The sequence below is a fragment of the Triturus cristatus genome, chromosome 8, assembly GCF_964204655.1.
Source record: "Triturus cristatus chromosome 8, aTriCri1.1, whole genome shotgun sequence".
In the NCBI taxonomy this organism is placed as follows: Eukaryota; Metazoa; Chordata; class Amphibia; order Caudata; family Salamandridae; genus Triturus; species Triturus cristatus.
In genome coordinates, this window is record NC_140591.1 from 776348907 (window position 1) to 776366181 (window position 17275).

The 17275-nt window shown below is 44.9% G+C and overlaps 1 protein-coding gene across 3 annotated transcripts in view; it reads left to right on the plus strand.

Moving 5' to 3' along the window:
- The window catches only part of ATP11A (ATPase phospholipid transporting 11A), a 791426-nt gene that overhangs the window by 749793 nt on the left and 24358 nt on the right, over window positions 1–17275 (plus strand). For all 3 annotated transcript variants that reach the window (XM_085622216.1, XM_085622218.1, XM_085622217.1), the window contains exons 26-28: window positions 5305–5370; window positions 11783–11886; window positions 13594–13759. In XM_085622216.1, coding sequence (XP_085478342.1) covers window positions 5305–5370; window positions 11783–11886; window positions 13594–13759 — 336 coding nt within the window. The remainder of the gene's footprint in view (window positions 1–5304; window positions 5371–11782; window positions 11887–13593; window positions 13760–17275) is intronic.

Genomic DNA, 17275 nt, shown 5'->3' on the forward strand with positions numbered 1-17275 from the left:
AGGGCCATAAGCCTCCTTCCCTCTTACCAGGGCTGCCCCTCGCCCCTGCCAGTTCATAGCCCTGACCGGAGCTTTGTTTCTATAAAAAAAAGTGTAGGGGTAACATCCTAATGCAGGACCCAGTGCCTCCATCCTCATGTCGATTGTCCAACAGTTCTCTGACTGACTCAGGGTACCTAAAGTTAACGATCACGCAGTCACCCGCAAATTTTTTCCCGGACTTTCCAATCCATGCTACCCCCCTAGCCATAAGGATGTGCCTGTGCTGCAAACTCCTGGCAGGTGTGTTACTAGTTAACCAGTGTGCAGCTCTGTTAATCAGAGCGTTGGTCGATTCTTCTCTGTCGTTACTAAGACCAGGCACTCCAACCAGCACAATCGAGTAAGGGCTACAAGCGGGTGGTAAATCCAGGATCTGGAGACCTGGGGTGCTCTGAACGCCAACATTCATGGTGGTTTTTTCCGTGGTGGCTTGCTCGTTTGGTCCCCGACAAACCTCGTTAGGAGTGATTCGTGTGATATCCTGGACCATGCCACCAATAGGTCTATTACTTATATTCTCCTGGACCAGAGATGTTTTCCTATGAACTCTCTCCTCGGCGTCGGGGTTCGTTACAAACTTTTCCCCACTGTCAGCCACTGCTGACTCCATATTCCTCCTCGATGGGTTAGCCCCAGAGGGCTGATCTCTGTCTGGGTCTGCCAGCCTACTTATCTTCTCCACTAGATTTAAAATTGCAGTCATGACTGGGTCTAGGTGTTGAACTATGAGCTGTTCCATTTTTTCCCCAAAAGCTAAAGTGATGTCCTAAAGCTCCCCCGCCCTGTTTGTGTTCTGACAGTCTGGGCATTCTTTATTCTCGGGATTTATCTTCCCTCCTTTGCTAGGCTTGGTTTGCCCTCTCCGGCCAGGCTTGCTGGAGCGATTAGCGGCACAGCTTCCGCCACTCTCTAGTTGCCCTATCCCAAGTTGAGATCTTTTGGAGCGCGTGATTACTTCGCTAATGGGTGGCTGTGTAGGGTCCGAATTAGGCGTTAGCGATTGTATGCTGATCGCCCCCCTTAATGTTTCTTCCCCCGTGGTGTTGATGTCATTTACCAACTGAGTGTTGTTACTGGTGGGCAATGGCTTTGGCCTACCTATATTGTTCAGATCTGTTGTTGTTGTTAGTAGCGTTACAACAAACAATTGATGGACGGAATGCGGACAATGCAGACATTCTCCCCCAGTCAAGAGATCTGGGTTAAATCCATCGTTCTTTTGCCCACTACACCACCCCAGTTTAGACATGGCCATATGCAAATCAGTCTTGACACTGTGCCTCATGGGAACAGTCCAGCCCGAACTGCCAAGCCATGTCTTCACTGGACCAGAATCAAGCATCCTAGGACCGGTTTCTGGCTATCAGCCGTCATCAGCCAGGATAGCTTGACTCCAGTGGCGTAGTGAGCACGGGTCCCACGTCTGGGAATACCCATCCCACTTAGGGCGAAAAGCGTTACAACAAACAATTGATGGACGGAATGCTGACAATGCAGACATTCTCCCCCAGTCAAGAGATCTGGGTTAAATCCATCGTTCTTTTGCCCACTACACCACCCCAGTTTAGACATGGCCATATGCAAATCAGTCTTGACACTGTGCCTCATGGGAACAGTCCAGCCCGAACTGCCAAGCCATGTCTTCACTGGACCAGAATCAAGCATCCTAGGACCGGTTTCTGGCTATCAGCCGTCATCAGCCAGGATAGCTTGACTCCAGTGGCGTAGTGAGCACGGGTCCCACGTCTGGGAATACCCATCCCACTTAGGGCGAAAAGCGTTACAACAAACAATTGATGGACGGAATGCTGACAATGCAGACATTCTCCCCCAGTCAAGAGATCTGGGTTAAATCCATCTTATCTTCTCCACTAGATTTAAAATTGCAGTCATGACTGGGTCTAGGTGTTGAACTATGAGCTGTTCCATTTTTTCCCCAAAAGCTAAAGTGATGTCCTAAAGCTCCCCCGCCCTGTTTGTGTTCTGACAGTCTGGGCATTCTTTATTCTCGGGATTTATCTTCCCTCCTTTGCTAGGCTTGGTTTGCCCTCTCCGGCCAGGCTTGCTGGAGCGATTAGCGGCACAGCTTCCGCCACTCTCTAGTTGCCCTATCCCAAGTTGAGATCTTTTGGAGCGCGTGATTACTTCGCTAATGGGTGGCTGTGTAGGGTCCGAATTAGGCGTTAGCGATTGTATGCTGATCGCCCCCCTTAATGTTTCTTCCCCCGTGGTGTTGATGTCATTTACCAACTGAGTGTTGTTACTGGTGGGCAATGGCTTTGGCCTACCTATATTGTTCAGATCTGTTGTTGTTGTTAGTAGGCCTGCTGAGTCTGAGACCCCCTGGGAACTTCCATCTGCTACTATCGACAAGTCAGAGGGTTGAGGCTGAGATGGCTGTGCTTGCGTCAAGTGAGACGGACATATTCCTCCGCCAGGCGTAGGGCAAAGGGCTATATTGCCCAATGAGGACCGTTTGTTAGCTATTAAGGAGTCCAGCGAGAGCCGTTTCTCCGTCAACATGATCTCGTGGGTTAAGAGTGACTCCGCACGTGTGATAAAGGCATCCAATGTTCCTCTTACCCCTCCCTCAGCCCTTGTATGATGAGTCTTGGGCTTGACCATGGTATAATTAGGTCTACACCACTTGTTTGCTCTCGTGCCTAGGTGGAGATAATTGTGTCTTATAAGTCTTAGGGGTGTACGAGTTCACAACGAACCCACTCCTGTTGTCCACCTGGCACCTATCAGATCCGTATACAGGCAAGGGGGTATGAGCGAACAGGATACTTCAGCAGATAAACTTCAGTGCAGGATACTTACAGCTCACCAGCAAGGGACCGGGCCCAGCCCTGCCTCCGACGGCCACAGACGGTCCCGCCCTTGTCCCGGGCTTCTCCCGGCGCCGCCCGCGTGCGTCCCGCGACGTGGAGGGAGGCTCGCGCTTTTCGACGCCTCCTGGCGCGACGGCGGGCGGAAGTGCCCCAGTAGCGCTTGGGAGGCTGGGAAATGTAGTCCCGTGGTCCCACAATGCCATGAACTGCAGACGGCAGCAGCAAGGCTGACAGCGTGAGTGTGGAAGAACGCTGCCAACAGGTCCCAAAGTAAGTGCTTTCTCCGCCGCCTCTCGACTGCTTACAGAGTCTCCTGGGGCCTCTCGAGTTGGACAAGACTAGGTCTCTGCTCGCTCGTCCATTCTGTGCTAGACAGAAGCACACACTATTAGTTGCACAAATCACGATTTTAACCGGCCTCACCACTGACCAAAGCACGAGAGCAGTGACATTAGGTGGTACTGGTGACACCAGGGCAAGACTAACAGATGCAACGAATCTTTCAAGAAGGCGTCTCTTGGCAAAAAAACAGAGAATGGCGGTGGCTAGCAGCGGAAAACAAGTTTTCTTTGTTCTGGTATAAAAATATGAAGAAAAATTTGACATGAAATGTAGGTTAGAAATGGCAGGTTTTCAGCACGCGCGTGCCTTCATCTTAAGTAACTTTGGGCACGTGAATCAGCCGTGTAAGTAAGTCATCTTAAAGGACAATTAAATTACTAATCATGAACTATTTGAATGTGCTGGCATTATTTATTACTACAAAGATGTTTAGCAGCTACTAATGTAACGCATTAAAGATAAATAATACATACGTACTAATGACATACTAATTTACTCTGAGATACAAAACACAATTGTTAGCTTGACAGTTTAGGCCAATGAAATGTATTCACAGAAGCAGCATTTCCACCTCGGTGGTTATTAAATATTGTACAACTAGATGGCACCCCAGCATACGTAATAAAGGGATGTTTGTTTTACGTGATTCATGGAGCAACGCCTCCTAGTGCCCCCATTCTTCGTTGTATACATGTGTTTATGTATTTACTGATACAATCGCCTAATTCTTGTGCTGTGAATCCCTTTGCTTTCTCACACAGCTATTTCTATGCGCGTCTACATTTTAAATACTTGCCCAGTGCTGGATCTCCGTTCCAGCAGCTGTTTCTCGGCCGGATCCCTAAAGAAACGTACTGAATTTGACCTGGTGTCATTTTCAGAAACCGGGACACACAATTCAGCAGCGCCTGCAATCTCTTCAGAGCAGCAACCTGCAGGCACTGAGGCGGGCTTTATTATTTTTTCTTCCAGCCTGAACTGAAACAAAGGCCTGATTTAAAGGACCATCAGCCCATCTTGCCAGTAATAATTAAGTGGGGGGTCCACAGAAGTCAAAATGTAAAGAACCACTGCTCTTTAATTGTGCACCTCAACACCCTGTCTGGAACACTGCAACACTCTTTGCTGTAATATCAGATGTTCTATATCGCTTGATGCCTGAGGGTTCATTTCACAGCACGAAAAGATGCCGCAGTTGCTCTCCGTAGACATAACAGACGACCTGGGGCCTGCAAACCTGACATTTGTTTTTAAAGGCTATTCTTTTATTTGAAAGGTGCCTCAGCACCAGTTATTGATGGTTTGATGCTGCTCCTTTGCACTTTCAAGAGGCGGCTACCAGGCGCAACATATGATCGAATTGATTAGATGTGTTAACATTACCTCTTCAACTCTAGGCCTTTATTTCTAGCTGACGTTTTTTCAGCTGACCCATTTCTCCCTTTGGCCAGGCCATCCAAACAAGCCTATTTTTTGCAAATTAGCTGTGTTGGTGCAAATAAGCTTCCCTGGATAGTTCTTACAACAATTACTTTCCGTTAGTTAATTATGAGAGGTTGGTTCTTTCCTAAAAAAATAATTCAGTTCGGATTCAATCCGTGGCCACATAAATGGAGATTTTTATATTTGTAATACCGTCTTTCAGCATTATTGTACACTCAAAGTTAATTCATTGACATTCCTGTAACATATTGCCTGCTGTGTGAGACTTTACACCCAGGTGCCCGGCAGGTGTGGGGTGATAAGTCAAATTCTCGGATGTACCTTTAAACCTACTGATTCGCTATGTGTTTTTACTGCTGCTTCACACAAATATGTGGTCACCATATGTCACACAAACCTTCAGAGGCAGTTAGGGGCGGGCAGGTGTTAAAGCTTAGATCTGGATGTGTCTGAGCTTGGACAAAATGTGTGTTTGGAGGGGGTCGTTCCTAGAGTTAAGTTTTTTTAGACTTTGTGTACTTTGTGTTGTGGTGTCTGCTCCCAAGCACACACAAACGTTGCACAGGATCAAGCCTTACATTTGTTTTCAGAGATTTCTTGCCGCCTGCAGTAAATAACGATGCTTGTGTTTTTTCTCACGCAGATGATGGGCAACTGGACCTTTGGCACACTGGTGTTTACGGTACTGGTGTTTACAGTTACACTAAAGGTAAAACACCGCATTTATTTTGTTTTCTTATTCGTTCTGTAAATTTGCTTTTATCGCAGCACTTAAAATAAGTTGGTCGAGTTTCAGGTTAGCAAGGACCAAGGGGCATATGTATCAAGCCCTTTTCCCGTTCCCAAACGGGCCGATTCTCAGAATCGGCCCGTTTGCGAAGGGGAAAAGTCCTTTTGGGATGTATCATCCCAAAGGGGCATCGCAAACTAGAGAATCTCTTTTTGCGATTGCATTTAAGGAATTGCAAATTGCGATTCCTTAAATGCGATGTAACAAGCACCCAAGTTGTGCGATTTCTCCTTAAGAAATCGCAAATTACCACCAACTTCAAGTTGGTGGTAATTTGCGATTTCTTTGAAAGATGCACTTTTTAGCATTTTTCAAAGTGCCATGTGGTGCACATACATGCCCTTAGGGCATGTATATGTGTGCCACATGCGCACACATGCTCATTTCAGGGGTGCATCAGGGTGTCCTTATGACACCCTTAAAATTATTCTCAATTTGCGATTCTCTAATTGCGAATCGCTAATTGAGAATGTCTTCCCATTCAGTCTTATGGGCCTCCTGGCCCATAGGAATGAATGGGAAGGTATTCCTTAATTGCGATTCACAATTTGCGAATCGTAATTAAGGAATGCCAAAGAATCGCTAATAATTTGTGAATTTTTACTTGCATCTCGTTTGCGAATCACAAATAGCAATTCTCAAAAAATCGCTATTTGAGAATCGCAAAAAGAGAATTTGATACATATGCCCCCTAGTTGTGTAGTAACTGCCATCACAACTGGCAGACTTTTGTTCACACAGATCTTGATACAGATTATGGGGTAAGTACTGGTTGCTGCCCACTTTACTGTTTGTGCAGAAACCTGAATTCCGAGATTTGCAGTAAACAGCCAACCCATGCAGTATTTCCCCAATACATTTCCGCTCATTTTACCTCCAGAAATACACTGATGGAAAACATACAGTAAGTTCGGATACATGCAGAATTACATGAGCAAAACACTGAAATGTGCATGTGATTCCTCATTTTCCTGAGAAAAACACGAAATTGGAATGATCTACCACGCCTGGTTCTTTCGTACCCCTCCGGTTCGGTCGGTATGATCCCTTTCGTTACCTGCGCCGCAGTGACAGTGTTGGTGATGTAAGATTAAAAAGGCCAGGATTCTGAAGTTATCTCCCTTCTGAGCAGCTCCAGGTTTGGTGTTCTGTCTCTGCTCTGACACTGGAGGATGTTGTCCCTCACAGCCTGCTCCCTGAGAGCTGCTTCTTGATTTTAACTGGCCTGTGGCGGGAGTCTTCCTGAAGCGGGGGTGGATGTTGCTTTTACTTCACTGAAGATACGTCTGGCGATGCTGCAGCAGTGCATGCATGCAGGAGGTCCTAACAATAAATACAATGGCGGTTGTTTTGCTCTGTTTATCCATGTTTTTTCATTTCTGCCATTTTTTTTCTTGTTGATTCTTTTCAAGACTTTGATTATTTCCCAAAGCTCAGATTATTGCCCAATATTGATTTAGCATCAGTTTATTTCCGTAATCAGGAGCTGGACTGTAATGAAAGTAATTTCTATTATCTCTCTGATTTTAGTCTTTGGTATCCATTTGCTTGTATAGCCAACTATCTGAGTATAATGAAATGTAGCTCCTGTATTATGCAACTACAGGATTTGATCTAACCTAACCATTTGCAGAGGCATGGCAGAGTGCAGATATGGTCTGCCTTAGCTTGAAATCACTTGTTCTGTGGTCCACTTATGAGGAATGTCATAGTTTCATCTTGCTGCTCTTGGTGACATTAACATAACTATTTCAAACAACAGCCATTCTCCTGGTCGCACCATTTACATGATTCTTTTCAACATGGCTGATAAACAGTGCAACTTGCCCAGCATCAAAAATGCAGCAGTCGTCTCCTCCAATTTCAGGAATCTAAGCAATAGATATGCAGATGTCTTCACAGTAGAATTCTCCGCTAACACTATGGAATTATCGGAGGATAGCTGACTCCAGGTTCTTGAAAATGATTTGACCCCATGCCCTGAATGTAGTGCCCCCCTCAGGGTTGCGGTTCAACATCTCGAAACGCCATGCCTAACAAATGGTTCAGCACTGACTTATCTTTTAGTGGCGGCTGGCACGAATTGGGGATGGCGGGCATCTAAAGAAAATAAAACTTTCCTCCTCACCACGTCTTGTCTCTCCTTCGTCGTCGTTTGTCCGCTGGGCCGGAACAGGAAGCACACATGCTCCCCTGATCAATCACGATGCTGCAATGCAGCATTGTGATTGGTCTGAGTGCCGGCCAGGGAATGGGAGCCTGGGCATGTTCTCCACTCAGGCTGTAATGCAGCCTGGGCGGTAAACATGCAAAGTGCGCATGACTGTTTGGCTAGCCCGAGAGAGCCGGCCAAAGAGTCATTACGCACTTACAGATTGCCCACCACCCCTCCCCCCTGCTCTGAGAGCAGAGCAGCCCGCCGGCACAGACTCAGCAGTAGGTACAAATAAAAGGATAATAACGAGTTATCAATTTATTTTTCCCATACTTACACTGCTGAAAGCAGTGTGGCAACGCTCCTCCCCCTTTGCGGAGGAGCCGCCACTGTTATCTTTCAAGTAAATGACACGTAAGGGCTCTTAGAAGGCTCGATAAAAAATACAAATCCACCTGTGACCTCAGATCCTTTTTTATAACCAAGGCTAAAAGATTAGCAAATACTGAAACACATACCCCACTCCTAGATTGTGATTAGTACCTCCAATAATTCCAGTGAACTGTTCCTCACCTTAAGAGAGGTCATTCTCCTGAACAAGACTTCTATCTTCACCAAAGTCGTGTGAAGACTGAGTGCAGTACTTTCAGTCAAGAATTGAATCCCTTAGAGCCACCACTATAATGCTCTATGAACATCCTGATCTCCCTCACTACTCTCCGGTTTCACAGTTTTCATGGTATAATGCATGGTTAAGACCGTAAAGTCCTCCAGCACATTGGTGGCTAGTTATGACATCTGGAGTGGAAGAGTAACTATTTCATATTTTTCTCGGCCGTGGTGGATGTCCACAGCAATATCTGTGTGGAATCCGAAGAAGGTGGTGCACAACCAGAATTACAGGGTTTATTAACAGGGCATTCTCAGGGAATCCCAGCGACTTCCAGCAATAACTCAAATAGCAGAACTCTGGCATGACTCTTACAAAACTACTTTATATAAGTTACAAAGAGACGTTCTACAGAGAGCAAAAATAGTACAATGTAAACTTTGGAAAAGAGGGTAAATACAATCATGTTGTGAACGCACACACTAGTCAACATACACATACGTTTCCAGACACAGACTACATAACAACGCCGACACACTCTTCAGCAAACAGAAAGAAAAATAATGAGTGGAAACACTCAATCAATCAATCAGGGGAATTGTAAGCTCGCTACTCACCCGGAAGGGTCTCAAGGCGCTGGGGGGTGGGTGCCTGGGGGGGTGAGCCGCTCCCTATCAGTTGAAAAGCCAGGTCTTGAGCGTTTTCCTGAAGATGTTCAGGGAGGGGGTGCGTCTGATATTGAGCTGGAGCTCGTTCCAGGTCTTGGCTGCGATGTAGGAGAAGGTTCTTCCACCTGTTCTGGCTCTGCGGATGCGCGGGATTCCGGCGAGGGCGAGGTCCGGGGACCGGAGGTTTCTCTTGGGTATGTGGAATGAGATTCTCTCATTGAGGTATTGGGTTCCGGTGTTGTGGAGGCATTTGTAGGCGTGCGTGAGTATCTTGAAAGTGAACCTCTTCTCAACGGGGAACCAGTGTAGGTTCCGTAGGTGTTAGGAGGTGCGTTCGTGTCGAGGAATGCCGAGCATGAGTCTGGCTGCGGTGTTCTGTATGGTCTGGAGCTTGCGGAGCAGAGACTTGTTGAACCCGGCACTCACTTTGCCAACTTCATTAAAGGTGCAACATACGTGTAGTGTTCATGACACTATCTACACCTCAAATGTGATCTCTACTGGACGAATACGGACCCAGAGCCATGCCCCTCAGAATGGCAACTCAGCTAACTCATTCCAAATTTTACCATTTTTAGCCACTACGCTGTCACTAATGATGATTGTCATTTTAATGTATTTAGATCTGCCTTTAATGTACCAGTGACGACACAGGATTATCGTTCAAACACCCACAAAAAAGTTATGTCGAACCACCTTCCTTTTGAAATCCCAATTTGAAAACACACTTGTTTTCCCATATACCCTTTCACCAGTTATGGATTTCACCATATTTACCTCCTTTTCCACTGGCTTATTTTGCTTCAGCAATCGGGGACCATTTTTGAAACCAGGAATGCTCCCTTCCACTGCTAAAAAACACTTATTCTAGTAACTGAATGCAGATTGAACCCTTTGTTCCATATTTTTCCCCAAGTACATCAAGCCATGAGATCATACCTCCAGACACTAAACTATACCAGTGCCATCCCCTGGTCAATCCTAATGTTCATGTAGTACATCAGCTGATGTTTCTCCGTACACAGGATTAGACTGATACTATATCGAAAAAACGCATGAGGTTTTCACGTCTCTCAGGAAGTAACACAAGAACCCGGAAACGCCTGGGGCGCTAAACAAGACAACGCTCTTTTATATCCAAATGATTTTATTAAGGGCACCGGAGTACAACACTCGATGTACTACATGAACATTAGGATTGACCAGGGCATGGGACTGGTATAGTTTGATGCTGGTGTCTCATATCAAGAACTCTTGGACAGTGCTTACTGAGATTTTTTGCCCTGAATAGGCCAAACGCGTTGGCTGTACCCACTTTTCAAAAGAATTTAAGAATTAATGACCCTTCTACTTACACGAAAAACCAGTGAAAGAACTGTTATTGAACATTGAAGTATCAACGTATATATTGTATTGCCTCTCATCTTTCCGTCTAAGGAACCAAAACGCGTCTCTTGGTTGTTATAGAGAGTTAGTAAACAAAACAAATAAGCCCTCCTCTGGATACAATCACGGTGAAAGCATGTGAATCACGCATGAGAACACACTAATACTCACTGAATAGTATTTGCGCCTGAGTATGCACTGCAAGCGTAATTGGATCCCATCCAGATTAAGGGTGTCTGTAAACCATGGGGCACTATTCAGTCGGGGAAGTCAGAAACCAATTTGCTTCTACTGGAGGGGATTGCAATGCCTTAGAGGGGGGTGACCCATTTGCATGAAGTAATCCTCATGAAGGGAAGTCCATGAGAGAGTGTAAGTGTTACTCAGTGAGTGCAAGTGTATTCTCACCCGTGATTCACATGCTTTCACCTTCATTGTATCCTGTGGAGGGTGTATTCATTTAGTTCTCTGCCTTTTGATAACAAACCAGTGCTTTGACTTGGCTCCTTGGCACTGCTCAACCTTTTGTAATCCCATGGGACATATTGCCACATCCCATGTAAGTGCTCTGATTGCATTTATGCCCTGATAAAAATCTCATATTCATAAAGAAGGTTGTATAGCTGTTCTGGTGGGTGGTCCCGCGGAGGTCTGATGGCGGCTGCTGGTAGGCTCATACAAGAGCCTAACATGCAGACCGCCACCCTCAGTGGGCTGACTGCACCTTCCTGCATGGTGTGGCATACATGCCACACCATGCAGGAAATGGGAGTACAAATCTAGGGGGGCACTACATGTCCCCCATATCCCATCCCCCTTCCCCCCCAGGCCCAACTGCAGCAGGAGTTCCCTCTCGGCCACCCTTTTTATTGCAGGCTCACCACCATGAAATTGGCAGTGGACAGGCTACTCATATGCTTGGAGGTGGCGCAGCGGCACCGCCTGCATATTGCTGCCCCTGTCAGCACCATGTCCGCCGCATGGGATCCTTGATCCCGGCGAGTCGGTAATCTTGTGGCGGTCTGACCGTCATACTTAAAATACTGTCAGCAGACCCGCAGTGTGAGGGTGGTCAGACCGACCCCAAAAGAACGGCTGTCCTGTGGACTGCTGTACTCGTAATCAGGCCCATAATGACTATTGGATCCTATTACATTGCCTGAGGTGTTCAGTAGGTATCCATCACATAGCACTGGTGGTTCATTTGCTTTCTCCCCTAGGTTGCATTTCAAGGATTGCACATTTCAGACTAGGTTCTGGATCATGTACACAAGGGACGATTCCCATATGGATATCAAAATGAAAAAGAAAAAGAAAAGCACAGGATTTATTCCCTTGGTCAGTACTGTTCCTTACTTTTAACGCTCAATACATTGCGTGTTGAAAGAATTTTCATGACATAGTGGATGTAAGAGGTGTTCTGATATTTGTCTCTACATTTAAATATTATGATTATTAACATGTATTTAACCTGTTTGACTGCCAGTGGAACCTTGTGATTTTCCATTTCAGCTTGCACTGGATACACACTACTGGACTTGGATAAACCACTTTGTGATTTGGGGATCACTGCTGTTCTACATTGTTTTCTCTCTACTCTGGGGAGGAATTATCTGGTAAGAGTGTCCATGCATGTTTTCTATGGTGGGGATTTTTAGAGTACTCATTTTTCCGATGCTTCTTGACACTAACGTTTTGCTGGATCACTGAAAAGTGAGTTTCCATTTTGTAGTCTGTTCCTTTAGTTAAGGGCACTTCCCATCCTGTGGAATTCGAGAAAATGTTGGAAAGGTGGAACATCCTCACAGGGAGATTAAACCATCCCTAATTTGTAAAATATTATTTCTATAAGAAACTGGAGATGTCTCACTGGAGCAGGCAGCAGCAACTTTATACCCTTGTTCACCTTTGCCTTGTTCTGTGCTGGCAACGATATAGTGCATGCCATTGCAGTTTTTGCAAAATATGGTCACATGCCTTACTATCATACAGTCAGAGGCTTCTTAGAATACGAAAAGTGGGTGAGGGTGACAGTGCCTTCCCATCAACCCATATGCTACAACCCATATACCCTAATACTTCTGACTTTCTGGTGGTTAAACAGTGTTCCTTTTTGCTGGCTGTGTAGTCTATTAAGATGGGCATGGCTATATTCCTCAGTCCTCCTGCCCTCTACATAGCATCCCAGTTGTATCCTTAAAGCTTTCCCCAGGCTGCTGCTCTTCAGATCCATACCTATCATCCCTTCACCATTACACACAGATTGGCCTGAACAGATTGCCTATTTCTTGGAGGACTCATATCAGATCTCACCCTTTGTGAGCAGTTCATTTGCTGCTCAGACCACCAGGGGCTCTCATTGTCATCCTTTTCATAGAGGATTTCTGGAACCCAATTTCTGCCTTTTCCATTAACAGAATTACTGCATTTAGAAGAACTGTTTTGGCAACGGATAAACTAGGGGCCTTCCCAAGAGCCTCAACACATTTGACCACAGTCCCTTGTCCTATTCTGGCCTTACTTACTGTACACGTCTGGTTCACAATTGCTGTAGCACATGAAGTGTAGTGTTCCTCCATCACAACACTGAAACCCAATGATGCCCATATGGACATGAGGTTTCTGACCCGTTAGCAATTCAAAGCAGCCATTATCTCCATTTTGGTGAATCTTTGACAATTTGACTAGTGGCCCTTTACTGTAATTCTCATAATGGCAGATATCAATGCAGCCTTTGATACAATAAGCCACCTAATCCTTTTGAGCAGGGTTCTCCGAACTCGGTCCTGGAAGGCTGTATCTATGCCACATTTTTAAGATAAGTACATTTATCTAAATGTGGATAAGCTAAAAATCTGCCATGGATCCGGCCCTGCAGGACTTACTTTGGAGAACCCTGCTTTTGAGTCACCGGGTTCTGGATTTTTTACTTTTGCTTTTCTGATGATAAACCCAGTTCTTTAATTGGAGACTTAAAGAGGGCTGGTGGCTTAAAATCCAGGAGAGGGTGACATTGACCCTGATGCCAAGGGACATTTTTCCAGCTAGGAAGAACTGAACATTTTAAACTAGGTTTTTGTGCTGGCTTTGAGCAGTGGTTGGAGTGAGTGGAGGGATTCAGTTAATCTTGATGGTTTTCCATCACCTTTTCACACAGCTTGATTTGGAGAATGACATGACTGTAGAATGAATCTCCTACCCCTGATGCCCCCCTCCTTCCCTGATATCGACCGCCAGAAAACTCAGGGGTTTTACTTTGGATGTCAAATGTATGTCCCTTGCCTGAGTATTCATTTCTGTCTTGTGGTCTCTTCTCTGTTTAGGCCTTTCCTCAACTATCAGAGCATGTACTACGTCTTCATGCAAATGTTGTCAAGTGGTCCTGCCTGGCTGGGTATCATTCTCCTAATTATCATCAGCCTTCTTCCAGATGTGCTGAAGAAAGTCCTTTGTAGACAGTTATGTCCAACGTCAACAGAAAAAATTCAGGTAAAGTTCACGTTCCTGCCTCCAAATTATTTTTATTATATTTTAAAACCGAAAAACTCCTGTTTTTCAGATTTGTACGCCTTGGAGGAAGTCAAAGACATCGTGAAATGCTACAGAATATACTGTCTAACTGTAATGTTGAAATAATTTTAATAAGAAAGCTGTTGATCCTAAGCGCTAAAACTAATAATTTTTTTCCAAGGAGCGTAGTGCACTACAGCACTGTTATCTGGTAGAGATGTCATTCTATGCAGCATAGAGTTCTGGTGTAACGAAAGTATAAACGCTGCAGACACAAAACCTTTCTACAGCGCAGTTAGGGATTTGGGGTCCTTCACTTGGTAGAATCAAGATAACAGTGCCCTCAAGGAGCCATCCTTTTTTTTGTTTAAAAAACCTACGAAGCAAAGGTTGCCGGATGGGACGGATTGCTCCTCTGACATTCCACTCAGTCGCTCCTTTCGTAGAACAAAGGGGTAAGAGAGTGGGCCTTTCACAGTATAGGTTATATATAATGAAAATTCAAATATAATTTTTTTCTCTGATCACTTAGAGCAGGGATAGCAAATTAAGAAATTAGGTTTTACAAAATTGACGATTGGGCCTTGTGCGCCGGACCCCATTTTACCCCCCCCAGACCTTTCTTCACACAGATTGTCTGCCACACATCTTACTGCTCCGAAGTGACCGAAAGGCATTGTACAACAATTGTGCATACATGTTTTTACATTTCAGAGAAAAAAGCAAAAAAGTGTTCATGTGGCAGGAAAACTGGAATCCTGGATGGGGCATTAAAATGCAATCCCGTTGAACTATTTAAGGTAGATAAAAACAAAACGCCCAGTCCCAGCACCAGCATTTTAGCAGGGGACAGTGGTGGACGCCGCACATTCACATATGTACATACACACATAGATATGCAGATGTGAGCAAGCAACGCGCATAGCAACGACAACATTCTACGCTGTGTTTTTTAATTCCCTTTTGCTGGCTAACTTCTCCATGTGTTCTGCACAGGCACATCTCTTTGTCGCAGAATTCTGAACCCATTGACAGTCTATTTTTTTTAAAATATCACTGACCCTGAAGGTGTATGGCTTTAAATGAGACGCAGGGCCTGTCATTGGCTGTGGAGCGCTGACGTGCTGCGCTCTGCTGAAGATCTATGGGGTGCATCTTCAGGTCTCCTCTCTTTATCTGAACATGATGACCAACCCTCCAAACTACACAGCTTTTTTTGTTAGATAGACTGTCAGCTCTTCAGACAAGCTAAATGTGTATTTCCCCCAGCCTCTTGGGAGCAGCACGCGGTCAGACCGCCAGCGTGAGGTGGTGGGGGGGGGGGGGTACTGCAACCCCCATGGCAAACCATTATACCCATTCGCTGTATTTTTTGCAGTGTTGATCAGGTTTTGGCAGTAAACCTAATCGTACATGAGCGCTAAGCATCTCCACTCTGACTTAACCCTTGCCTATTTATTAGGATCTCCGTTTGTGCATAGATTCTTTAACTAAAAGAGAGCCTGACCTTCTCCCTCATCCAGAGTTTATTTCCGGCCCTCTACAGTCCCTGATCTAGACACAAACCATGAGCCCCTTGAATTTGGAAGTTATCTCCCCCTTACTCTGATAACAGTGCTAACTACTCTTTCAATCAACCCTCTCGGAACATAAAAAATTACTGCCATCACTTAGAGTTGTGTCCATGGCTTATTTATTTTAGAGCCAGGCAGCCATAGTTCTTCAGGGGCAGATAAATGGCACCTGTGGGTGGCCTTGCCTCTCTGCTCAAGTTGATGTTGCCTGTGGTGCTCCTCAGCTCCTGCTGGATCAAACATTATAATCTAAAGACATGCGATTAGTCACAGGTCATAGAATGGTGCCAGGTGAATGTCTTAGATCCTTCTTTGACGTTCCTCGGCTAATAGATGATAAGTGCCCTACATCAGTATTTGTCCAGTGGACCTGTTAACTATAATTACACTGGAGTGGATTGTGGAAATATAGACCCACACAGTAAAGTTGCGCATATGTATGCTGCCAAAATAAAGACCATGCAAACATAACTAACTACAAAAATTTCGAACTGCAACTAATCTCACCATGATGCAAATGGACACAAATATGTTAGGACTGAAACTAAAATGATAACTTAACCCAGTCTTAAAATAGATTGGAATTGGGTATGTTGGGGTTTAGGAATTCTTGTCAAAACGCACATTTTGCAGATTTTTTAATTTAATTGTTTACCTTTTCTTAAGTGTACATTTTTGCTTTTTTACATTACAAGTTGTGTTTTTGAAGTCTACATTTTCACATGCAACCAACATTGATCACTATATGCCTTGGGAATTCACATTCAATATTCAGGCTTTGCATTATGCTGAAGATCCCGTGACCCAACGCGTCACACTAGCAGGGGCTGGTGCAAAGGTTCAAGGCAAAGTTTGTGATAACGCAAGCTGCTTTACTTGTGTGTTTGCCTCTTGCCTTTTGCCACTTGTGAGAGCTGCTGCCACTTTGTGTAGTCACTAAGTTACCTTGTTATGCTGCTGTTTAAACAAATGCTGCATAGGCTTTACGGTAGATGCACTTTTCTCTTCATGGCTTGACCTTACCACTCTTGAGCTTGCTTGAAACATTTCATGGCCATGTCACCACTGTGGGCTATGCATTCTTCCCTTTACATAATAGCTGACTGGATTGTCTCTGGGATGCTCTTTATCTAACTATTGTGATGCCTGCTTGAAGAGATTCATTGTTCATCATAATAACAGCAAGTTCGTACAGTGACTTTGAGAGGGTTGCTGGAGATAAGGTCCAGGTCCCAGGGCAGCAGTTTCAAGTGAAGTACTGTTTTCCAAAGAAGTCCTAGTAACTGACAAGAAGGATGACCCTACCAACATACTTGAGCGATGTGGTACACTTGTGCTTGTCCACATGAGAGAGTGTAACCGTCCAGAAAGAAAAATACAAAGTTTGTCTTGCATCCTCTTGTATGTGTTGCCTTGTTGAGGCGAGTTCTGTTTGTTTCAGAACAGGAAAAGGGCACTTGTATTTCTAAATCTGGTACAAAGATGGATGAAACTAGAAAAATAATATGTGCCATGGTCATAATGCAACATTTGTGCCACTTTTGCCCCTAAGGTAAATCGCTGAATCTTGTAAAATCCGATCCCACAACGTTGGGTTGCCTGCCTACAGACATAAAGGAATGTCACGTACTTTTAGCAATCGTGCTGTAAATGCTTTGATCTATCAGTCGTGCCTAGAGGAGTTTTTTGCGCAGCACATCATTGGTTTACTTGGTACTAATTGAGATTGTGGAAGTGCAGTATGACTGCTGACAAACCTTTGAAACAGCCCCTCCCCCTGATGTACACCACACAGACTGTTCATGATTGTCTGTTTCTTTCTTTAGGGAAGGTCATGAGATATCTTCTCCAGTAGAGTGCTTCATATCTGCGAATAGATTTTATATTCCTACTTTTAACAAGAAACTTAAGTACGCTGACT